A 26,724-nucleotide genomic window follows, 5' to 3' on the forward strand; every position below is an offset into this window, starting at 1 on the left:
CAAGATGACAATAAAGGTTGATTGATTGATTGATTGATTGATTGAGTAGGCCATTCGGCCCTTCGAGCCAGCACCGCCATTCAATGTGATCATGGCTGATCATCCCCAATCAGTACCCCGTTGCTGCCTTCTCCCCATATCCCTTGACTCCGCTATCTTTAAGAGCTCTATCTAACTCTCACTTGCAGCGGAGTAACCTGGTGGGTCGGACAGCATGTCTGGTTAGATATGGTTACTCCAGCACTTACTCAAGATTACAACATTTCCAGTTCCTTGTGCCTCTCAGCCTTGATCTTATTGAGTGGTAGACCAGGGAGGAGGGGCCTAATGGCCTCATTCTGCTTCTATAATCTTGTGTTCTTAGGATAGAAGCTGTTCAGCACACATTTTTTATGCTGTAATTTTTTTACTTGAAGGTTTCCTCTTCTACAGCCTCTTGACAATGTGAGCGACAGCTTTTAAGTTGCACCTATAGAAATGATGGAGGCTGAAGGAATTGCAACAATATTAACCATGTGTTTTTCTATCAATTTGGCTTATTGAAATTGTTTTCATAAATTTATACTCGTCTTAAATTACATTTTTGTGTCCACATTTTTTAAGATTTCTGTTTTTTTCCTACCTGCTTTTCTTTATACCTCATTGAAATCCAAGGAACATGAATGTGAGCTGGTGGACAAAAATGCTGGAGAAACTCAGCGGGTGAGGCAGCATCTATGGAGCGAAGGAAATAGGCGACGTTTCGGGCAGAAACCCAATGTTGCCTATTTCCTTTGCTCCATAGATGCTGCCTCACCCGCTGAGTTTCTCCAGCATTTTTGTCTACCTTCGATTCTCCAGCATCTGCAGTTCCTTCTTAAACATGAATGTGAGCTGATTGGTTTTCACTTACCTTTCACTTCTGGTTCTTGGTTTCTTGGTCCTCCAAAACATTCCAAATGGAATTTAAACTGGAGGTGGTGGAGGGAGGACATAAGCCAGAGAGGGTTTTTGGGAAGAAAGAGCCACCTTAAATTTAGTTGCATCTGGTTGGGTAACTATGGAAGGGTGAAGATTATTGCATGCTTTAATTGTGCGGGGGAAGAACGAATTGCTGTACACATCTATCTTGGTAGCTGGAATCTCAAATTGGATCGAATGCCCTCGTCTGCTCCTAATTGGTTTGGGTTTGGTGTAGGTCTTGTAATCTATGTCGAACTGACCATTTAGCATTTTGTAAAAACAGGTCAAACGGTAATATTACTTTTCAACAATTATTTTAAAGACAATTATTTTTAATTTTAGGGTACGCTTTGGATCCAACTTTGGACCACGTTGATGTTCCGGCAGGCGAGAGCTATATTGGTAGTGTTGAAGATGCTGAGAAGAACCAAGGTTTGTGTCTCGTACTTTAAAAACATAATCATTGTTGTTTGAATAGTTAAACACTCTCTGTCAAGAGTCAATAACATCTGATGAATGGGACAATTGAGATTTGATTCTATTTGTACTTTTATTTGGTGGCGGTGGCGCAGTGGTAGAGTTGCTGCCTTGCAGCGAATGCAGCGCCGGAGACCCGGGTTCGATCCTGACTACGGGTGCTGTCTGTACAGAGTTTGTGCGTTCTCCCCGTGATCTGCGTGGGTTTTCTCCGAGATCATCAGTTTCCTCCCACACTTCAGACGTACAAGTCTGTAGGTTAATTGGCTTGGTAAATGTAAAAATTGTCCCTAGTGGGTGTAGGATAGTGTTAATGTGCGGGGATCGCTGGTTGACGCGGACCCGGTGGGCCGAAGGGCCTGTTTCCGCGCTGTATCTCTAAACTAAAAAACTAAATAGACAATAAGTGCAGGAGTAGCTGATCATCCCCAATCAGTACCCCGTTCCTGCCTTCTCCCCATATCCCCTGACTCCGCTATTTTTAAGAGCCCTATCTAGCTCTCTCTTGAAAGTATCCAGAGAACCGGCCTCCACCGCCCTCTGAGCCAGAGAATTCCACACTCACAACTCTCTATGAGAAAAAGTGTTTCCTCGTCTCCACTCTAAATGGCTTACCCCTTATTCTTAAACTGTGGCCCCTGGTTCTGGACTCCCCCAACATCGGGAACATGTTTCCTCACTCTAGCGTGTCCAAACCCTTAACAATCTTATATGTTTCAATAAGATTTCCTCTCATCCTTCTAAACTTCAGTGTGCAAGCACAGCCGTTCCAATCTCTCAGCATATGACAGTCTCGCCATCCCGGGAATTAATCTTGTAAACCTACACTGTACTCCCTCAATAGCAAGAATGTCCTTCCTCAAATTAGGGGACCAAAACTGCACACAATACTCCAGATGTGGTCCCACTAGGGCTCTGTACAACTGCAGAAGGACCTCTTTGCTACTATACTCGACTCCTCTTGATATAAAGACCAACATGCCATTCGCTTTCTTCACTGCCTGCTGTACCTGCATGCTTACTTTCATAGACTGATGAACAAGGACTCCCAGATCCATTGTACTTCCCCTTTTCCCAACTTGATGCCATTTAGGTAGTAATCTGCCTTCCTGTTTTTGATACCAAAGTGGATAACCTCACATTTATCCACATTAAACTTCATCTGCCATGCATCTGCCCACTCACCCAACCTGTCCAAGTCACCCTGCATTCTCATAGCATCCTCCTCACAGTTCACACTGCCACCCAGCTTGTCATATGTCATATGTAATCATGTATTGTCTTTCCACTGACATAAACTAAACTATGTTCAAAATACTCTCTCAGTCCATGAAGCTGCAGATTTATGTTGGATCTGTTGAAATGCCTTTGGCAAAAGAATGACAACATTATTAATTCCATGCTTTTTTTCCCTCTGAGTTAGTCTATTGAACATATTTCCCTAAATTAACTACTGAGCTTGAATTACATTTTTGCTTCTGCTTCTCTCATCTTTTGCGAGAGTTGACCCAATCCAATTTAAACAGCTTGATAAAAATAAGCCACAAAGAGACCAAATAAGATTGTTCATGCGGAAGTCTCAGACATTTTACATTTGGAATATGAGACAAAGCAACTTCAGAGAACTTAGAACTGTCCGGAAACAGGCCCTTCAGCCCACAATGTCCATGCCCAACATAATGTCAAGACCATCACTTGTCTACCCGCAAGTGACCCATAGATCATAGAACAGTACAGCACAGGGACAATAGACAATAGGTGCAGGAACAGGACATTCGACCCGTCCAGCCAGCACCGCCATTCAATTCGATCATGGCTGATCATCCCCAATCAGTACCCCGTTTCTGCCTTCTCCCCATATCCCCTGACTCCGCTATCTTTAAGAGCCCTATCTAGCTCTCTCTTGAGAGTATCCAGAGAACCGGCCTCCACCGCCCTCTGAGGCAGAGAATTCCACACACTTACAACTCTCTGAGAAAAAATGTTTCCTCGTCTCCGTTCTAAATGGCTTACCCCTTATTCTTAAACTGTGGCCCCTGGTTCTGGACTCCCTCAAAAGGTGATACCTGACCTGAAAGTAGTTTATAATATTGAGTGGGAAACATTCCAATTCATCAGCTTATGAGTGCAGCTTAGTTCAAAAAACATTCTCGGAGAGACCAAACTGCAGCTGGTTAAATCTGTCCTATTCCATCCAGATCTTTGTAAGCGTGTGAGAATAATGAAGCGTTTTTACACGTCATCTTGGGAAGTGCCAATTTCCATTCATGCTGACTATTGATGATCAATACAGGAGCGACCTTGACTTTCAAGAGAGTTCAATATCGTTTATGCTGCCATTGACCAGCCAGAGTGCAGAATTGAGAACACTTGCACTTTGTGAAAGAGTGTATAATTGATGTATTTGACACGCGTTAAAGCCTGGATACTATTATGTCGGATCATGAGCTAGTTTTCGTGCAAGCAAATGGACACTACTGGCTCTAGAGAAGTTTTTTTTACTCCATCACCAGCCGGGCGATAGATCCAGAACTTTAACTGGTTTTTATTTTTTCACGTAAATTGCCAATCCCACCGGAAAATATCGAATTAATTCCCCATCTTTCCAATTGAGTGCACATCCACTAGCTGTCACTGATTGTGAATGTTGAAGGAAATAGAGAAATATATCCAACAGTTTATTGGTGAGCATTCTCCTATATTCCTTTATTCAGTTAGTGGTTCATTTCTCAGAACCAGTGTATGGAAAGTTACCTGAATTGTTAGGGTTGGGATGTGGATTCAGTGAATCCTGCAACTTCTTATTGCAGTTTGTTTACTATCAGACAGGGGGCACCCAGTCCTCCTCTACACATTTTGTAGAGCTGAAAGCAATATATAATCACCTACTCTGTTTCATTTTGAACTTTGAAGGGGAATGTCTAATGTAAGAACTGAAATATCATTGTTGTTTAGTTTAGTTTAGAGATACAGCGCGGAAGTAGGCTCTTCGGCCCACTGAGTCCGCACCGACCAGTGATCCCCGCACATTAACACTACCCCACACACACTAGGGACAATTTTACATTTACACCAAGCCAATTAACCTACAACCTGTACGAATTTGGAGTGTGGAAGGCTGATCAGCCATGATCACAGTGAATGGTGGTGCTGGCTCGAAGGGCCTACGCCTCCACCTATTGTCTATTGAAAGATCTCTGAGAAAACCCAAGCAGGTCACGGGGAGAACATAGAATCTCCGTACAGACAGCACCACGGTTAAGATCGAACCCGTGTCTCTGGCGCTGTAAGGCAGCAACTCTACCGCTGCGCCACCGTGCCGGCCTGAATCTACCATTATCATCTAGACTGTGTACTCTATGAGTTTCAAGCAAACAAGGGATTTCATTGCACTCTGGTGTATATGACGATAAATTAAATCTGAATATGAGAAAAAGCCTTTCTAAAGCTAAGAGGAGATGGTGGAATGTGTGTCCAGGTCCATGTGTGACCCTCCAGCTGGACATGTTTGAACTCAAGATGGACGTTTCCCTTATTCTATAAGGAAACATGAGGATTGAATAGCTTAAGCCTAATGCTCAAAAGAGCAGTCATAAATTATACTATATGACTGATCCTTTGAGCATAATCCTCATGCCTGCTTGCAATTCAGTACAACTGTGGCTCATCGTTTATCTCGGGTCCATTTTGCGACCCTACACATACATTGATTCCTTAATAGCTACAAATCTGTCAATCAATTTTTTGCATGTATAGTTTTAAGAATAAAGCACTTGAAACATGCCAATTGACGTGTCAATTTGAGGGTGCCATTTTTAAATTGAAGTGGATTCTATGTGCTTCACTTAAAATGAGTGTTTAATTTTGTTTTGTGTTAAATTGTGCAGGGCTTACAGTGTTTGAATCTGGTAAAAAGAAAACAGAAAAGCGAAAGAAGTTAAAAGAATCCGACCCTGCAAATATCGAGGGGTTTCAGGGACCTTGGGCAAAATACATTGATGAAAAGGATGTGGCCAAGCCTTCAGAGGTTAGTTTTTCACCTGTACCAGCCTTTATGGTGCTAAGAAAAATGTAGGATCAATATGTGTTTGAATAACAAACAAGTAGTTTTAATGTTATTGTTGCTTTATGTTATTGGTAGTCATGGTATTTTATGAAATCGAAAGCTGCAGCATTGGTTTACTCCGAGTCCTTTGGTTTCCTCCCACACTCCAAAGACGTACAGGTTTGTAAGTTAATTGGCTTGGTATAAATGTAAATTGTCCCTAGTGTGTGTGTGTAGGATAGTGTTGGTGTTCAGGGATCGCTGGTCGGTGCGGACTCGGTGGGCCGAAGGGCCTGTTTCCGCACTGTATCTCTAAGCTCAGCTCTAAACATGGACAGGCAACATTTCAGGTTGGGACCATTCTTCAGTGTAGTAACATGAGAAAGCTGGTAGAGAGGTGGGCAAAGTGGCAAGCGAGAGGAGGATGGTCATGCCAAATAACTAATTACCCTCTACTGATAATCTAAGTTATGATAGTGAGTATAATTGATGGAGGTAGACAAAATTGTTGGAGAAACTCAGCGGGTACGGCAGCATCTATGGAGCGAAGGAAATAGGCAATGTTTCGGGACGAAACCCTTCTTCAGATTTTACCTTCTCCTCAAAATCCACAAACCTGACTGTCCTGGTAGATCCATTGTCTTTGCCTGTTCGTTTATAAATCTTGAACATAATTGATGGCGTATTTGTTAGCTATTAAAATATTTGGCACGGACATAATTTAACAAAGCAGCCAATTATGAAATACAAAGAAACAGCAGATGCTGGTTTATGCCAAAGATAGACACAAAATGCTGGAGCAACTCAGCAAGTCAGGCAGGCAGCATAGCAGCTCTGGAGAAAATGGATGGGTGACATTTTGAGTCAGGACCCTTCTTCAGACTGTTTGTAATAAGGGGGAGAACTGAAAAAGAGGTGAGACAGAACAATGGCTGGCAAGTGATTGTGGATACGGGTGAGGGGGGCTTTAATGGGGAGATAGGTGGACAACGACCAGAGATAAAAAGGAAGCAAAGGGGTGTGAGGTGATGAGAGAATAGGAGTGAAATGTGAAGCCAGAGAAAAGGAGAATGGGGGGCAGGATAGTGGAAGTATTGGTTTGGATCTGGCTGGAGCACAGGGTTTGTGTCCTGTTAACGGTGGCAGTGCTGGCTCGAAGGGCCAAATGGCCTACTCCTGCACCTATTGTCTATTAATTGTTTACCAATCTGCCTTTTGCTGATGGGCATTTCACATTTACTTTGATTTCCTGTAGAGATGCTGACAAAAACTGTTATTCAATCTAAAGCAAGACTATATAAAATGTACACATTGTCCTCGCGCTGTACACATTTGCCAAGGCAAATTTGCAGATGACACAAAGCTGGGTGGCAGTGTGAACTGTGAGGAGGATGCTATGAGAATGCAGCGTGACTTGGACAGGTTGGGTGAGTGGGCAGATGCATGGCAGATGCAGTTTAATGTGGATAAATGTGAGGTTATCCACTTTGGTAGCAAAAACAGGTAGGCAGATTATTATCTAAATGGTGTCAAGTTGGGGAAAGGGGAAGTACAACGGGATCTGGGGGTCCTTGTTCTTCAGTCAATTAAAGTAAGCATGCAGGTACAACAGGCAGTGAAGAAAGCAAATGGCATTTTGGCCTTTATAACAAGAGGAGTTGAGTATAGGAGCAAAGAGGTCCTTCTGCAGTTGTACAGAGCCCTAGTGAGACCAAACCTGGAGTATTTTGTGCAGTTTGGGTCCTCTAATTTGAGGAAGGACGTTCTTGCTATTGAGGAAGTGCAGCGTAGGTTTACAAGGTTAATTCCCGGGATAGCGGGACTGTCATATGGTGAGAGAATGTAGCGCTGGGCTTGTATACTCTGGTGTTTAGAAGGATGAGAGGAGATCTTATTGAAACCGATATGATTATTAAGGGTTTGGACACGCTAGAGGCAGGAAACATGTTCCCGATGTTGAGGGAGTCCAGAACCAGGGTCCACAGTTTAAGAATAAGGGGTAAGACATTTAGAACGGAGACGAGGAAACACTTTTTCTCACAGAGAGTTGTGAGTCTGTGGAATTCTCTGCCTCAGAGGGCGATGGAGGCCAGTTCTCTGGATACTTTCAAGAGAGAGCTAGGTGGGGCTCTTAAAGATAGCGGAGTCAGGGGATATGGGGAGAAGGCAGGAACGGGGTACTGATTGGGAATGATCAGCCATGATCACATTGAATGGCGGTGCTGGCTCGAAGGGCCGAATGGCCTACTCCTGCACCTATTGTCTATTGAAACCCACACAAGTGACAGTACAGGACGGGACAGGCTCTTCACCCACAATGCACACAATGTACGGGTGTCAGGGGTTATGGGGAGAAGGCAGGAGAAAAGGGTTAGGAGGGAGAGATAGATCAGCCAGTAATGAATGGCGGAGTAAACTTGAGGGGCTGAATGGCCTAATACTGCTCCTATCACATGATCTTATGAATGCTTGTGCCAAACATGATGGCAGGTTAAACAAATCCTTGCCTGCATGTGATCCGTATCCCTCCATTCCCTGCATATCCATGTGCATATCCAAAAGCCTCTTAAACACCACTATCGTATCTGCCTCCATCACCACCCCTGCAGCATGTTCCAGGCACTGTGTATGAAACATGCCTCACATAACTCATTTAAATTTGCCACTCTCACTGTTAAATTATGCCCACTAGAGTCATAGAGTGCTACAGTGTGGAAACAGGCCCTTCGGCCCAACTTGCCCATACCGGCCAACATGTCCCAGCCGCCACACTCGTCTTTGCCATTTCAATTCTTGGAAAAAGGTTCTGTCTATCCTATCTCTTCCTTCCATTATTTGGGCAGTACAGTGGCGCCGCTGGTAGAGCCGCTGCCCCACAGTGCCAGAGACCAGGGTTTGATCCTGACCTCGGGCGCTGTCTGTGGGGAGTTTGCACGATTGTGACCGCGTGGGTTTCCTCTTAGTACTCCGGTTTCCTCCCAAATCTCAAAGACGTGCGGGTGTGTAGGTCAATTGACCTCTGTAATTGTCCCCTAGTGAGTGGGGAGTGGATGGGAAAGTGGGATAACATAGAACTAGTCTGAACGGGTTAACATGCGAAAAGAATCTCACTGAAATCCACAAACAATTTACTGTACGCGGTTGGCGCGTTTTCATGTTGTATCTCTGAACTAAACTAAACTAAATCTGATATACTTCTAAGGTAGACAAAAATGCTGGAGAAACTCAGCGGGTGAGGCAGCATCTATGGAGCGAAGGAAATAGGCAACGTTGCCTATTTCCTTCGCTCCATAGATGCTGCCTCACCCGCTGAGTTTCTCCAGCATCTTTGTCTACCTTCGATTTTCCAGCATCTGCAGTTCCTTCTTAAACAACTGATATACTTCAACCAATAAAAGAACTTGCCAATGCCGCCGAACGGAGCAGTCACTGGCTGTGGCTGAAGAGGAAAGATGCTGTCTGGGCTGCCACGTGACCATCTAGAGGCTAACAATAGGACTAACACCCAGGTCTGATCACCCTGCGGTGGGCCTGCCTCGACTGAGGGTGTCTTGTGATAAAAGGCCGAAACACCCAATGACTTTGAGGTACACAACTGAAGATGTGGCAGGCACGTGTTATTGATAGGGGATGATCAGCCATGATCACAATGAATGGCTGGCTCTAAGGGCCGAATGGCCTCCTCCTGCACCTATTTTCTATGCTTCTATGATTGTTAGCAAATTCACCTAGTGGTCATACCCAAGAATGTCAATTGTAGTGAGATCATAGGGATTGTAACACCCAGTCCTACTAATCAATATCAGGGTTAAGGAGAAAGTGCAAACTCCACATAGACAGCACCAGAAATCAGGATTGAACTCGGGTTGCTGGAGCTGGCGACTCTACCAGCTTCACCATTGTGCTGCTCAATCCCAGTGATACACTGAGAAAAGGCTGAATGAAGCAAAAAATCACACTTCTGGCCACATGGGAAACAGTGGGTTAATAACTATCTCATTATGAAGTCCAAAAGCAAATTACTGCAGCTGCTGGAAATTTAAAATAAAACGGAAACTGGCTGAAATACTCATTAGGGTCGGGAGCATCCGCAGGGAGGGATACAGCCAATATTTCAAAGGGAAGAAGGAATGAAGGGGAAAAGATTTAATAGCAATCTGAGGGGACCGGAGGACACAGGCTTAGTGCAGGGGTTTGCAACCTTTTTCATCCCGTTTACCCCAGGCAACTTTAATATAAACAACTTATTTATGAACAACTAATGATGAACAGAACCAAACCAGAACCAAACCAAACCAGTCAATGAGAAAAAATATGTACAAATCCAGAATCAACAGATTTACCCCCCTGGGTAAGAGAAATTTACCCCCTGGGTTGGGTAAATTTACCCCAGGTTGTGAACTCTTGGGTTAGGGGAATAGATTTAATAGGAATCTGAGGGGTAACTTTTTCACACAAAGGGTGGTGGGTGTATGGAACGCGCTGCCAGAGGAGGTAGTTGAGGCAGGGACTTTCCCAACATTTAAGAAACAGTTGGACGGGTACATGGATAGGACAGGTTTGGAAGGACATGGACCAAACGCAGGCAGGTGGGACTAGTGTGGCTGGGACATTGTTGGCCGGTGTGGGTAAGTTGGGCCGAAGGGCTTGTTTCCACACTGTATCACTCTATGACTATGAATGAATGAATGATACTTTAGTATCACATGTGACAAGTCACAGTGATATTCTTTGTTTTGCATATCCAAGGTATGCAAAGAGTTGCCATTTAAAGGGCGCTGACAATGTTACTAAAGTATCCCATTTTATACACACCATTTAAAAGGCATTCCATTTGTGGCCCCCCTTAGTTCCCGGCAGCTCCCCCAAGCCGGGCCTCCTTTGTTCCCCCACAACTCCTCACGAAAAACATCAATCTGAGATGAGAACTCTCTCTACAAAATGACCTGATGTGTATTTCCAGCATATTATATATCTTATTTTGAAGAACACTTCCGACGGATATTATCAAATTTTATAACCAAATGGTAACTATCACGTCAGTATGCCTGACGTGGCAAATTAAATTCCTCGTATATGTTGCAAAAGATGCTTGGCTAATAAAGTATTATTGTGAGTGTACTAGTTGATGCATTGTTTCCGTTCGGCATTTGAACCAAAAAAAATAAATGCTGGGATATGACTCAATAAACCACTGTAAATGCAAGTCAAACAAATTGTAGAGAATGGCCACGTGCATCAATCAGGCTCCCAACTTAATAAAGCAATGATCTGTTTATAAGCAAAATAATTAGCAAGCCATTGACACCCTGTCAAAATAAAATTGCTGGTGCTATTTTTGCACGTGCCAATAGACAATAAGTGCAGGAATAGGCCAAGGAATTAAATCCTAGCCTGTCTGACATCTCCTTCTAGCTCAGAAGTCCTGGCAACATCTCTGAAAGAGTGGATGTGGAGGGGATGTTTCCACTAGCGGGAGAGTCTATGACTAAAGGTCATAGCCTCAGAATTAAAGGACTTTCTTTCAGCAAGGGGATGAGAAGGAATTTCTTTAGTCAGTGGGTGGTGAATTTGTGGAATTTTGCCATTTTGAACTTTAAAAACGTCGCAGTCGCTCTCCCACTTGCTGGCCAGGCCTGCACAGTTGGGGGCTATGGGTCAGTGGTGGAATATTGTCTTCGGGACAGGCCAAACGGGCCCTCACCCGGTCCATTGTTGACCAAAACGGAACGCAATACTCCAAATGCGGCGTCTTGGACAACTGCAATACATCATCACAGCCACTACACGTAATCCTCTGACTGACCTGGAGTATTGTGTGCAGTTTTGGTCCCCTAATTTGAGGAAGGACATTATTGCTTTGTATTGTATTGTATTGTATTGTATTCAAATTTATTGTCATTGTCTCAGTTAGAGACAACGAAATGAATTTCCCTTACAGGCAGTATCATAAAAATAAAAATAAATAAATAATAATAATAAATAATAAAACATATTAAAAATAAAATAGAATTTAAAAAAAAGCACAAACACTGAAAGTCCACGACACAACATAACACAGTGGCACCAAGGTGAGGAAGGCACCATAGTCCAGCCAGCCTCCCCTCCGTTCTTCCCAGATTTTCACTCGTGGTCGAGGCCTTCCTAGCACCCGCAGTCGCCGCCCCGGGCGGCCCGATGTTCAGGCCCTCACGCCGGGCTGGTGGAATGCCGACGCCGAACCCCGACGGTGAACATCCTCCTCCTCAGCGGCCCGGACCTCATGATCAGCCGCCTCCCGCAGCCGGAGTCCGCAGCTCCCGAGTCCGCAGGCCGAGCCGGGCGGAGTCGCAGGACCCCGCGTTGTTGATCAGCGCCGCCCGCGTTGGGAGCTCCGCAAACCGCAGCTCCATGATGTCGGTGCAGCAGGTCCAGCACTCCGGGCTCCAGACGGCGATCCCCGGTAAGGCATCGCCAGCCTCGCTATTAAGGGAGTGCAGGGTAGGTTCACAAGGTTAATTCCCGGGATGGCGGGACTGTCTTATGCTGAGAGAATGGAGCGGCTGGGCTTGTAAACTCTGGAGTTTAGAAGGATGAGAGGATATCTCATTGAAACGTATAAGATTGTTAAGGGCTTGGACACGCTAGAGGCAGGAAACATGTTCCCGATGTTGGGGGAGTCCAGAACCAGGGGCCACAGTTTAAGAATAAGCCATTTACAATACAATACAATACAATACCTTTTATTTGTCATTTGAACCTCACATGAGGTTCAAACGAAATTTGGTTTCTGCAGCCATACAAAAAAAGAACCAAGACACACACCAACACAATTCAATTCACATAAACATCCATCACAGTGAGTCTTCCTCACTGTGATGGAAGGCAAAACTTGTCTCTCCCCTGCTCTCCATTCCTCTCCCGAAGTCGAGGTCAAAGCCCCCGGCGGGCGCTAGCAAGTCCGGGGGCTTTGGAACGGAGACGAGGAAACACTTTTTCTCACAGAGAGTGGTGAGTCTGTGGAATTCTCTGCCTCAGAGGGCGGTGGAGGCAGGTTCTCTGGATGCTTTCAAGAGAGAGCTAGATAGAGCTTTTAAAGATAGCGGAGTGAGGGGATATGGGGAGAAGGCAGGAACGGGGTACTGATTGGGGATGATCAGCCATAATCACATTGAATGGTGGTGCTGGCTCGAAGGGCCGAATGTCCTATTTCTGCACCTATTGTCTATTGTCTATTATCTATTGATGAAGGCCAATATACTGAAAGCCTTCTTAACCACCCTATCTACCTGTGGTGCCACTTTTACCGGCACTACTAGATCCCTCTGCTCTACAACACTACCCATGTCCTCGCCATTCACTCTGAAGGTCCTGTCGTGGATTGACTTTCCAAAATGCAACCCCCCTCACACTTGTCTATATTAAACTATGCCTCAGCCCATTTGCCCCAACTGATCAGGACCCTGCTGTAATTTTGTTTTGGAATCCTTCTTCAAACTGAACTGTTGTTTGAACAAATTGTCTTCTCTATCCTCTGTTGTTCTTAATTAGGTTATTTGTTCCTTCTCCGTGGAATCTCCAGTGAATTGTTACACTGTGGACTGTCAATGAAATTACATGCCCATGTTGTACTCCAGGGCATTCATGATTTGGTTACTTCCACAGGAAGAACAGAAAGAACTCGATGAGATCATAGCTAAAAGACAGAAGAAAGGCAAACAAGAAGATGAGAAGCCTGCAGAAGAGAAAACAATCCTTCACCGTAAGACATTCATTTGGTTTGTTTTTCTACAGATAGGGTAACAGCTCGCATGCGGTGAAGTAGCCAAGAGAGGCGGCGGTAACGTTGAGTTGAATTCAGAGGGGGTTTGAAGTGAGAAAAGAGTTCAAAACTGCAGCTGTGTTTACTGAGGTGTTTCACTTTGTGTGCTACTGGGATATGCACCACCAAACAAAATAACCAGATGATCTTGTGGACCAGGTCTTGTGGACAATGTGAGACAATATAGGATAGTCTCAAAGTCCTGGAGTAACTCAGCGGGTCAGGCAGCATCTCTGGATATAAAGATGGGTGATGTTTCAGGTCGGGACCTTTCTTCAGATTGCCTGACCCAAAATGTCACCCGTCCTTTTTCTCCAGAGATACTGCTGGAACCGTTGAGTTACTCCAGCACATTGTGTCTATGTGTCTTATCTTTGGTATAAATCAGCATCTGCAGTTCCTTGTTTCTACTTGGGGCAATCTAGGGATTGCATTTGTTGGGTATGCAGTACTTGCTGTTGAATCACAGGGTATTTGTCTAAGATAAAATTGCATTCAAATTGCCGAGACCGCTCCCTCCGTCCCTTCCCACCCAAACCACTCCCTCTCCTGGCACTTTCCCTTGCAACCGCAGGAAATGTTACACTTGTCGCTTTACCTCCCCCCTCGACTCCATCCAAGGACCCAAGCAGTCTTTCCAGGTGCGGCAGAGATTCACCTGCATCTCCTCCAACCTCATCTATTGCATCCGCTGCTCTAGGTGTCAGCTGCTCTACATCGGTGAGACCAAGCCTAGGCTTGGCGATCGCTTCGCCCAACACCTCCGCTCGGTTCGCAATAACCAACCTGGTCTCCCGGTGGCTCAGAACTTCAACTCCCCCTCCCATTCCGAATCCGACCTTTCTGTCCTGGGCCTCCTCCATGGCCAGAGTGAGGCCCACCGCAAATTGGAGGAGCAGCACCTCATATTTTGTTTGGGCAGTCTGCACCCCAGCGGTATGAACATTGACTTCTCCAATTTCAGGTAGTCCCTGCTTTCTCCTTCTTCTGCCCCCCCTCCCAGCTCTCCCACAGCCAACTGTCTCAGCCTACTGTCTTCCCGCACCCCCCCCCCCCACCCTCACATCAGTCTGAAGAAGGGTCTCGACCCGAAACGTCGCCTATTTCCTTCGCTCCATAGATGCTGCCTCACCTGCTGAGTTTCTCCAGCATTTTTGTCTACCTTCAAATCAGCAAAGGTAGCTTGCCTACCTGCATGTAAGAGGGCAGGAATTAACAAGGAACAGGCGCTTCATAGATGAGGGTGAGAATATGACTGCGTATATTTGTGGTTGGAGAATGTAAACAAGGGAGGAACTGGCGGCTTCATTGTAATAATGTGAAGGAGAACAATTTACATTATTGAGAGACAGAAGCAAAGGATTCAGTGTGTACATGATAATCAGCAGGTGGCCTTAAGAGACACAAGGAACTGCAGGTGCTAGAATCTTGAGCAAAACACTCCGGGGTAACTCGGCAAGTCAGGCAGCATCTGCAGAGGGAATCAACCATGGAGGCACAAGGAACTGCAGATGCTGAGCAAAACGCACAGGACAGGCAGTATCTGCAGAGAAACGCCGCCTATTCATTCATCCACCGAAGTGCCCTTTTTCTTAATGGCATTAAAAAAAAGCTACATCAGATGGCACAATTGCTGAGTGGCAGCAAAAAATGTTAAAAAGTTTGTTGATGCCAACATCGAGATACATAGATACATAAACCATAGGTGCAGGAGTAGGCCATTCGGGCCTTCGAGCCAGCACCGCCATTCAATGTGATCATGGCTGATCATCTAACTCAGTATCCTGTACCTGCCTTCTCCCCATATCCCTTGACTCCGCTATTTTTAAGAGCCCTATCTAGCTCTCTCTTGAATGCATCCAGAGGACCAGCCTCCACCGTCCTCTGAGGCAGAGAATTCCACAGATTCACAACTCTCTGTACTTCCTCATCTCCGTTCTAAATGGTCTACCCTTTATTCTTAAACTGTGGCCCCTGGTTCTGGACTCCCTCAACATCGGGAACATGTTTCCTGCATCTAGCGTGTCCAATCCCTCAATAGTTTTATATTTCTATAAGATCCCCTCTCGCCCTTCTAAATTCCAGTGAATACAAGCCCAGATGCTCCATTCTTTCATCATATGAGAGTGCTGCCATCTCATGAACCTACGCTGCACTCCCTCAATGTCCTTCCTCAAATTAGGGGACCAAAGCTGCACACAATACTCCAGTTGTGGTCTCACTAGGGCTCTGTACAACTGCAGAAGGACCTCTTTGCTCCTGTACTCAACTCCTCACGTTATAAAGGCCAACATGCCATTCGCTTTCTTCACTGCCTGCTGTACCTGTATGCTTACTTTCAGTGACTGATGTACAAGGACCCCCACATCCCGTTGTACTTCCTCTTTTCCTAACCTGAGCCCTTCAGATAATAATCTGCCTTCCCATTCTTGCCTCCAAAGTGGATAACCTCACATTTATCCACATTAAACTGCATCTGCCATGTATTGCTCACTCACCCAACCTGTCCAAGTCACTCTGCATCCTCATAGCATCCTCCTCACAGTTCATAATGCGACCCAGCTTTGTGTCATCTGCAAATTTGCTAATGTTACTTTTAATCCCTTCATCTAAATCATTAATGTATATTGTAAATAGCTGCAGTCCCAGCACCGAGCGTTGCGGTACCCCTCTAGTCACTGCCTGCCATTCTGAAAGTGACCAGTTAATCCCTCCTCTTGGTTTCCTTTCTGCCAACTAATATTCTATCCATGTCAATAGCCAACCCCCAATTCCATGTGCTCTAATTTTGCCCAATAATCTCCTGTGGGACCTTATCAAATGCTTTCTGAAAGTCCAGGTACTCTACATCCACTGGCTCTCCCTTGTCCATTTCCCTAGTTATATCCTCAAAAAAATCCAGAAGATTTGTCAAGCATGATTTCCCCTTCGTAAATCCATGCTGACTCGGACCGATCCTGTTACTGCTATCCAAATGTGCGGCTATCTCATCTTTTATAATTGACTCCAGCATCTTCCCCGCCACCGATGTCAGGCTAACTGGTCTATGATTCTCTGCTTTCTCTTTCCCTCCTTTCTTGAAAAGTGGGATAACATTAGCTACCCTCCAATCCACAGGAACTGATCCAGAATCTATAGAACATTGGAAAATGATCACCAATGCGTCCACGATTTCTCGAGCCACCTCCTTAAGTACCCTGGGATGCAGACCACCAGGCCCTGGGGAATTATCAGCCTTCAGTCCCATCAGTCTACCATTTCCTGACTGAAGAAGGGTTTCGGCCCGAAACTTTGCCTATTTCCTTTGCTCCATAGATGCTGCTGCACCAGCTGAGTTTCTCCAGCATTTTTGTGTACCTACCATTTCCTGACTAATGTGAATTTCCTTCTGTTCCTCCGTCACCCTGTCCTCTGTCCCCTAGTACATCTGGGAGATTGTTTGTGTCTTCCTTAGTGAAGATCGAACCAAATACCTGTTCAACTCATCTGCCATTTCCTTGTTCCACATAGTAAATTCACCTGTTTCTGTCTTCAAGGGACCCATATTTGTCTTAACTGATTCTTTCCACTTCACATACCTAAAGAAGCTTTTACTATCCTCCTTTATATTCTTGGCTAGCTTACCTTCATACTTCATCTTTTCTCCCCGTATTGCCTTTTTAGTTACCTTCTGTTGATCTTTAAAAGTTGCCCAATCCTCTGGCTTCCCGCTTATCTTTGCTATGTTATACATCTTCTCTTTTATTTTTATACTGTCCTTGACTTCCCTTGTCAGCCACGGTCGCCTCTTACTCCCCTTAGAATGTTTCTTCCTCTTTGGAATGAACTGATCCTGCACCTTCTGTATTATTCCCAGAAATACCTGCCATTGTTGTTCCTCTGTCATCCCTGTTAGGGTATCTTTCTAGTCAACTTTGGTCAGCTCCCCTCTCATGCCTTCATGCTCCCCTTTGTTAAATTGTAATACTGACACTTTCGATTATACCTTCTCAAATTGCAGATTAAAACCTATATTATGGTCATAACCAGTACGAGCTGCTCTAAGAATCCATCTCGGGGGCACTCCACAAACTCCCTTTCTTGGGGTCCAGTACCAACCTGATTTTCCCAGTCCTGCATGTTGAAATCTCCCATAACAACCACAGCATTACCTTTGCTGCATGCCAATTTTAACTCTTGATGCAACTTGCACCCTATCTCCAGGCTACTGTTTGGGGGCCTGTAGATAACTCCCATTAGGGTATTTGTACCCTTACAATTCCTCAGTTCTATCCATACTGACTGCATCTCCTGACTCTTTGTCACCCCTCGCAAGGGACTGAATTTCATTCCTCACCAACAGAGCAACCCCACCCCCTCTGCCCACCTGTCTGTCTTTTTGATAGTGAAAACATATGGGGTTTTTCTCCCATTACCATTTTTTCTTTAATTTATTTCATTTTATAATTTATTTTAATTTTATGCTCTGTATTACTGTTCCCTGCGGTTATTGTAATCTGAAATGGAAGCAGAGTAATTGAACATTTGAATATTTCCACGTGCTACATTTAGAAATGAGGGAACGATTTTGCTGGTGAGATTGTCAGTAGCCTCATACAGAGCCGAGGCATATTCATAAGGGATAGGAGCAGAATTTGGCCATTCGGCCCATCAAGTCTACTCAGCCATTCAATCACGGCTGATCTATCTCTCCCTCTAAACCCCATTCTCCTGCCTTCTCCCCATAACCCCTGACACCCGCACTAATCAAGAATCCATCCATCTCCACCTTAAAAATATTCATTCATTTGACCTCCACAGCCTTCTGTGGCAAAGGCCTGCCACCCTCAATTCAGCATGAATCATACAAATGAGTTATCGAGGAAGTAGCATGAATGAGCGAATTATCAAAATGTTGGCAAAGTGAGAACCGACAGTGAAAATGTAGTTTAGACAATAGACAATAGGTGCAGGAGTAGGCCATTCTGTCCTTCGAGCCAGCACCGCCATTCAATGTGATCATGGCTGATCATCCCCAATCAGTACCCCGTTCCTGCCTTCTCCCCATATCCCCTGACTCCGCTATTTTTAAGAGCCCTATCTAGCACTCTCTTGAAAGCATCCAGAGAATCGGCCTCCACCGCCCTCTGAGGCAGAGAATTCCACAGACTCACCACTCTCTGTGAGAAAAAGTGTTTCATCTCCGTTCTAAATGGCTTAACCCTTATTCTTAAACTGTGGCCCCTGGTTCTGGACTCCCCCAACATCGGGAACATGTTTCCTGCCTCTCGCATGTCCAAACCCTTGACAATCTTATATGTTTCAATGAGATACCCTTTCATCCTTCTAAACTCCAGAGTGTACAAGCCCAGCTGCTCCATTCTCTCAGCATTTGACAATCCCGCCATCCCGGGAATTAACCTTGTAATGTGTCAGGGCTTATGGGGAGAAGGCAGGAGAGTGGGATTAGGGGGGCGATAGAGATCAGCCATGATTGAATGACGGAATAGACTTGATGGGCCGAATGGCCTAATTGTGCTCCTACACTCATGACTTTATGACCTTAATTCCCGAAAGCAAGGTGTCACCGGTCTGCTTGTACTTGGAGTTAGAGCTTCATAGATTAAAGGACATTCAGATAATGTAACACGATTGGTGACATCTGATTTGAAATTGGAAATATTGGAGAAACAGCCTGCTGCGGGCGGCTGCTTTTAGCTTTTGCTGACATTTAGCAACTAACCCCGGTGCTTTCTTTGATGTTTTGTGAAAATATTGTCCGCGAGGTGGTGGAAAAATTGAGTCAAAGGCACCTGTTTGGCAATAAGAAAAGGAACCTTTACATTTCACTGTGGTCAAAAATATAGGACTGGAGGCAGTGCACCCTTGTGTGAAGTGTGTGAGGCATGGAAAGAATATAAAGTAGCATAAAACCAACAATAATTCCAGATTCCTGATTCCGCTTTATATTTATGAGCTGATTCATACTTAAGAAGCGTGTTTAATTGACCGAAAATAAGCCACTGCAAGAGCTTTTTGGTTTTCATCTTCATCATTCGCACTTCAATTCGCATTCCAGCATCTGTGTTTGTATATTAACATGATTTAACTTATTTTTGATGAATTGCCCCTCAGACTTATTATTCATAGTGTACCACATTGCCTTGTAAGGGAATTTATTTTTGATGGTGAGGATTTCAAAAGTGTTTATCTTCATCTTTTGTCTCCTGAGAAACCTGCAGTGTGTTCTCGATTAAAGCGCTCAGCAGGATCGTGTTCTTTTTTTTTACAGTCAAAGATATGTACGACTATCAAGGAAGATCATACCTGCACGTTCCCCAGGACATCGGAGTCAATTTACGGTCTGCTCAACCACCTGAGAAATGTTATCTTCCTAAGAAGCAAATGCACGTTTGGTCTGGGCATACTAAGGTACCACTGCGGATTACACCCTTGGAAATATATGTTTGCTAAATTGTTTCAATGGCAAGTTTTTTATCCTTCCATTTTGTTACATTCTATAATAGGCCCTTTGAGCCTGCATCGCCATTCAATGTGATCATGGCTGATCATCCCCAATCAGTACCCCGTTCCTGCCTTCTCCCCATATCACCTGACTCCACTATTTTTAAGAGCCCTATCTAGCTCTCTCTTGAAAGTATCCAGAGAACTGGCCTCCACTGCCCTCTGAGGCAGAGAATTCCACAGACTCAACACTCACTTGGTCACTTAATTTGAGGAAGGACATTCTTGCTATTGAGGGAGTGCAGCGTAGGTTTACAAGGTTAATTCCCGGGATGGAGGGACTGTCATATGCTAAGAGAATGGAGCGGCTGGGCTTGTACACTCTGGAGTTTAGGGGATCTTATTGAAACATAAGATTGTTAAGGGTTTGGGCACGCTAGAGGCAGGAAACATGTTCCTGATGTTGGGGGAGTCCAGAACCAGGTGCCACAGTTTAAGAATAAGGGGTAAGCCATTTAGAAAGGAGACGATGAATCACTTTTTCTCACAGAGAGTTGTGAGTCTGTGGAATTCTCTGCCTCAGAGGGCGATGGAGGCCGGCTCTCTGGATACTTTCAAGAGAGAGCTAGATAAGGCTCTTAAAGATAGCGGAGTAAGGGGATATGGGGAGAAGGCAGGAACGGGGTACTGATTGGGGATGATCAGCCACGATCACATTGAATGGCGGTGCTGGCTCGAAGGGCCAAATGGCCTACTCCTGCAACTATTGTTTATTATCATCAATGACTGCTCACTGAGGCTTTTCCCTGGTAGCATCAAAGCCATCCACCCAGTAACTGATGCTGTCCTGGCCTGGATGTCTACCCTTGGCCTACAACTTTAGGCTGTGCACGCCACACGCAAGAAGATCAACTTCACCAGAATTTACCACTCCTACACACTGCATCAGCCAAATACCTACCAACCAGCACATTGATAGGATGCAGGAAGAAACCGGAGCAGACCCACGAGAGGAGAATGTATAAACCACTCAAATACAGCACCTGGGCAGCACGTTGGCAAAGCCGTAGAGCTACTGCCTTACAGCGCCAGAGACCCGGGTTCCATCCTGACTACGGGTGCTTGTCTGTACGCAGTTTGTACCTTCTCCCCTTGATCGCGTGGGTTTTCTCCGAGATCTTCGGGTTTTGGACAGGGTTGGACAGGCTAGATGCAGGAAGTTTGTTCCCGATGTTGAGGAAGTCCAGAACAAGGGGTCACAGTTTAAAGATAAGGGGGAAATCTTTTAGGACCGAGATGAGAAAAACATTTTTCACACAGAATGTGGTGAATCTCTGGAATTCTCTGCCACAGGTAGTTGAGGCCAGTTCATTGGCTATATTTAGAGTAAGAGGGAGTTAGATGTGGCCCTTGTGGCTAAAGGGATCAGGGGGTATGGAGAGAAGGCAGGTACAGGATACTGAGTTGGATGATCAGCCATGATCACATTGAATGGCGGTGCAGGCTCGAAGGGCAAAATGGCCTACTCCTGCACCTATTTTCTATGTCTATATCTATGTCTCTATGTTTTCTCCCACACTCCAAAGACGTACAGGTTTGTAGGTTATTTGGGATGGGATAAGTTCACAACTCTCTGGATGATGTCATTTAATAGAAACATAGAAACATAAGAATTTTGTAAGTTTCTATAATTCTATAATTTTTCCTCATCTCAGCCCTAAATGGCCTACCGTAATCAGATTCCTTACACGCATAAATGTATTGGCTGTAAAATGCTTTCTGACAGAGGGCACAAAAAGCACCTTGTACATTTTTTTTCTCCTTAATTAAGCAGACGATGAGCTGATCTATTGCAAAGCTAAAAAAACTTCTGATAGCTGTAAAAATGACTCATTTACGAAAGCAATCTATAAATCCATTAGCGTATGAAAAACAGTCTAGATCTTATTGAAGCATACCTCACCTCACCTCACTTGCATAACTTAAGGTATCATATGTTAAAGTTACTTGATTCACAGCCAGAGATTTGAACTGCTGCCCCAGAAAAAGAAATCTGAATCCCACCAGGGTAGCTGAGGAATTTAAATTCAAGGAAATAGACGATTAAAGTAATTTTTTTTAAAATGGTCTCAGTAATGGCACATATAGAAATGTTGGATTGTTGTAAAATCCCATCTGGTTTACTAATGTCCTTTAGATTCTAAAATCTGTTTTCCTCCCAGACTGGTGCCTACGTAATGCCAGACCCTCCAATCTGTTTCACTCTTTACTGCTTCCTCAGTTCTGGATCAATGAGCTCAACTGTACATATGCAGTTTAAGAAACATTTAGACAATAGACAATAGGTGCAGGAGTAGGCCATTCAGCCCTTCGAGCCAGCACCGCCATTCAATGTGATCATGGCTGATCATCCACAATCAGTACCCCGTTCCTGCCTTCTCCCCATATCCCTTGACTCCACTATTTTTAAGAGCCCTATCTAGCTCTCTCTTAAAAGCAACCAGAGAACCTGCCTCCACCGCCCTCTGAGGCAGAGAATTCCACAGACTCACCACTCTCTGTGAGAAAATGTGTTTCCTCGTCTCCGTCCTCAATGGCTTACTCCTTATCCTTAAACTGTGACCCCTGGTTCTGCACAAGTAGGCAGGTACATGGATAAAACAGGTTTAGAAGGATATGGGCCAAATGCAGGCAGGTGGGAGTAGTGTAGCTGGGACATGTCGGCTGGTGTGGACAAGTTGGGTCAAAGGGCCTGTTTCCACACTGTATCACTCTATGACTCTATGACTAACTGAACTATCTCATCACCAACTCGCGAGCGGTCTACCTCATTAGAGTCCCTTGGAGTATCTTTAATCGGACTTTACTGGACTTTATCTTGCACCAAGCGATATTCCCTTTATCATGTCTCTGCACACTGTGGACAGCTTGATTGTAATCATGTCTAGTCTTTCCCCGGACTGGTTAGCAGGCAACAAAAAGCATTTTCACTGTACCTCGGTACATATGACAAATATCCAAGCTAAACTAGCCTGAACTAAACAGTCGAGAAAAGCTTCAGAGATTCTCAATGGGAATCTATTACCAAATTGTGGGTTGGCTGAAGATCACAAAGACTATGAACTAATAAAAAAAAAATGAATAAGTGATCAAGATCAATGAAGAAGTGAATAACAACAAGTCCTTTCATCGCTCCCAAAATAAATGCGGGGATGAAAGAGGTGACTGCGAGCGCAGTCGTCATGCATGTGCAATCAATATAGGACAGCATAGCAAATATTAAAATGGTGGTTTTCATCTTTCCATTTCATCTTTGTGCAATATACAAACTTAACAAATTCCATGTGGCACTAGCTTCCTTGAAACTCTGCTCAAATGTTGACAGGTGTGTGTGTGTGTGTGGTGCTTAGGTAAGTGAACCTTCAGCATCTTTGATCCAGAGACAATAAGTACTTATCGCACCATGGCAAGTAGGGAATTGGCAAACAGATCTGTTTTTTAATCTGGAATTTAATGAAAAAAATATCACATTACTGGAAAAATCCCATCTGGTTTAATAATGTCTTTCCGAGAAGGAAATCTGCCTCCATGCCTGGTATGGTCTGAACCACAAGCATGGCCAACTATTAATTACTCGCTCAATGGCAATTAGGGACTGACAATAAAAGCTTGCATCACCAGCAATGTCTGCCATCCATGGACAAATAAATAAAACCCACATATCCTCATAAGGCAGCATCTCTGGAGAGAAGGAATGGGTGATGTTTCTGGTCAAGAGCCTACTTCAGACTGAAAATACATTCCTTCTTTATGGAAGCTAAATGTGCCATTGCTAGCAGTAACAATTTGTGGATAGACACGAATTCTTCTGCAGTTGTATGGGGCTCTGGTGAGACCACATTTGGAGTATTGTGTACAGTTTTAATCTCCTAATTTGAGGAAGGACATCCTTGTGATTGAGGCAGTGCAGCGTAGGTTCACGAGATTGATCCCTGGGATGGCGGGACTGTCATATGAGGGAAGATTGAAAAGACTACGCTTGTATTCACTGGAGTTTAGAAGGATGAAGGGGTACTTATAGAAACATATAAAATTATAAAAGGACTGGTCAAGCTAGATGCAGGAAAAATGTTCCCAATGTTGGGCGAGTCCAGAACCAGGGGCCACAGTCTTAGAATAAAGGGGAGATCATTTAAGACTGAGGTGAGAAAAAACTTTTTCACCCAGTGAGTTGTGAATTTATGGAATTCCCTGCCACAGAGGGCAGTGGAGGCCAAGTCAATGGATGGATTTAAGAGAAAGTTAGATAGAGCTCTAGGGGCTAGTGGAGTCAAGGGATATGGGGAGAAGGCAGGCACAGGTTATTGATAGGGGACGATCAGCCATGATCACAATGAATGGCGGTGCTGGCTCGATGGGCCGAATGGCCTCCACCTGCACCTATTTTCTATGTTTCTAAAATGTTGGAGTAACTCAGCGGGACAGGCAGTATCTCTGGATGGAAGGAATAGGTAATGTTTCGGTTCGAGACCCTTCATCGACATATGGAAAGGCAAGGTGTGAAAGGGGTCAAAGATTTAAAAAAAGGTAGAATAGATCATTGTTAACCAGGGTAAGGTGACAACGAGGCATACAAGGATAAAACGTAATCAGGAAGACAGTCAGACTGGTCGGAGAACTAAGATGGGGAGGGATGGAGAGAGAGGGAAAGCTGTGGATGGCTTGATTGTAATCATGTATTGTCTTTGTAATCATGCATTGACTGGTTAGCATGCAGCAAATGCTTTTCACTGTACCTCGGTACACATGGCAACAAACTTAACTCAACTCACTATTACCAAGCAACCCAATGCAAATAGATCCACTTCATAACTCATAACTTCATGTTTTACACTTCAGGAAATTAAAATGATACACAAACGAAGCATTCACAGGCCTTTCAGCAGCCATTTTCTTTGTTGCTTCCGTTCAAATGAAAAAAGTATTTGGAAGTAAAAGACATCCATTTTGTGCTGATATCCAAGTCGAATAATGGTAATTTGAGAGAAAAATTGAATAACCCATCAGTGTAGGCAGTACAGTGGCACAGCTGGTAGAGCTGCTGCCTCATTGTGCCAGAGATCAGGGTTTGATCCTGTGCTCAGGTTTAGAGATACAGCGTGGAAATAGGCACACCTTTGGCACACCGAGTCTGCGCCGACAAGCGATCCCCGCACACTAACACTATCCCACACACTAGGGACACATTTACATTGACCCCAAGTCAATTAACTTGATCCATCTGCAGGATAATATAGGTGATGTTGCATACAGCCATAGAGACTGCTGTCTAAGATGCCCATCTATGCTAGTCCCACCGGCCTGCGTTTGGCCCATTTCCCTCTACACCTATCCTCTCCATGCACCTGTCTAAATGTTTCTGAATTGTTACAGTAGTATTTACTTCAACTACCTCCTCCAGCAGCTCGTTCCATACACCCGCCACCCTTGGTGTGAAAAAGTTACCCCTTGGGTTCCTATTAACTCTTTCCCCCCCCCCCCCCTCCTCCCGTCCAACCTATGTCCATTAGGTTCCCCTACTCTGTGCATCTACCCGATCTATTCCTCTCATGATTTTCTACACCTCTATAAGATCGCCCCTCTATCTCCTGCGCTCCAAGGAATAGAGTCCCAGCCTGCCCCAACCTCTCCCTATAGCTCAGACCCTCGAGTCCCGGCAACATCCTTGTTAATCTTCTCTGCACCCTTTCCAGCTATTGGTTGACGGTTTAAAATTGGCCAGGTCACAGGGAGAGTTACTTGGTCATTTTGAAATCAAACCTTTCTTTAAACATTCACCCAAGAGGGAAAAAGGAATTCCTTTTAGTTCCTGATCCAAAAGTCATCACCCCTTCCCCGAACGGCTGCGATTCTGACCTCGTGCAGAGCCTGGGTCTTGAAACATCTTCAGATTTTAACGCTGAGAGTGCTACTACTGAGCTAAGACTGTCGGATTACAATTCAACATATTGGACTTGGAGGAGTGTGGAAAACACTCCAAATGCCAGCAACTACCCAGATGACCCAGAGGTTCATTTCATTGATGATTGAATCCATTTATAGGCACGGGATGGAAACAGGCCCTCCATCTTACCAAGTTCACGCCGCCTGTTCACACTAGTTCTACGTTATCCCGTATACGTATCTACGTATAGAGTGTTGAGTGGTTATCCCGTATACGTATCTACGTATACAGTGTTGAGTGGTACACCTCGGGGCACAGTACTTGGCCCACACCTATTCTTGCTTTACATAAATGACATCCATGAAAAAGTCGCAAGTACGACCAGACTATTCGCTGATGATTGTTTGCTGTACCGTCCAATGAAGTCAGCTGATGATGAAGATGCTCTCCAAAAGGATCTCGATACTATGGTTGAGTGGTCACAACAATGGGGCATGCAGTTCAACCCTTCCAAATGTGAAACTATGCGTGTCACCAGAAAGAGGAATCCAGGCGAAACATCTTACAACATACTTGGTGCCACCCTTGAAGAATCCAAACAAACCAAGTATCTTGGCATCAAATTGCAGAATGATCTGCGTTGGAATGGTCAGACTCATCATGCAACGGTGAAAGCAACAGGTGTCCTAAACTTTCTGAGACGCAACTTTCATCATTGTTCAACTTCTGTCAAGGAGAAGCTATACTTCACCCTCGTTAGACCTCATTTGACTACGCAGTTGCAGCATGGGACCCATACACAAATAAAAACATTTCTTCCATCGAACGTGTCCAAAGACAGGCAGCTCGATTTGTTACTAACACCTATGAGAGAGAAGCGAGTGTCACCAAACTTCTGAATTCTCTGGGGTGGAACCCTCTCCAAGACAGACGTGAAGCTCACCGTTTGACCTGTTTTTACAAAATGTTAAATGGTCAGCTCGACATAGATCACAAGACCTACACCAAACCCAAACCAATTAGGAGCAGACGAGGGCATTCGATCCAATTTGTGATCCTAGCTACAAAGAC

General features: G+C 44.6%; 1 protein-coding gene across 2 annotated transcripts in view; it reads left to right on the top strand.

The window, feature by feature from the left end:
- Nucleotides 1–26,724, top strand: part of cdc40 (cell division cycle 40) — a 165,251-nt gene that overhangs the window by 62,644 nt on the left and 75,883 nt on the right. For both annotated transcript variants that reach the window (XM_033021983.1, XM_033021984.1), the window contains 4 exons: nt 1,285–1,374; nt 5,307–5,446; nt 13,109–13,205; nt 19,537–19,676. In XM_033021983.1, coding sequence (XP_032877874.1) covers nt 1,285–1,374; nt 5,307–5,446; nt 13,109–13,205; nt 19,537–19,676 — 467 coding nt within the window. The remainder of the gene's footprint in view (nt 1–1,284; nt 1,375–5,306; nt 5,447–13,108; nt 13,206–19,536; nt 19,677–26,724) is intronic.

This window comes from Amblyraja radiata, chromosome 5 (genome assembly GCF_010909765.2).
Source record: "Amblyraja radiata isolate CabotCenter1 chromosome 5, sAmbRad1.1.pri, whole genome shotgun sequence".
NCBI classification, from domain to species: domain Eukaryota; kingdom Metazoa; phylum Chordata; class Chondrichthyes; order Rajiformes; family Rajidae; genus Amblyraja; species Amblyraja radiata.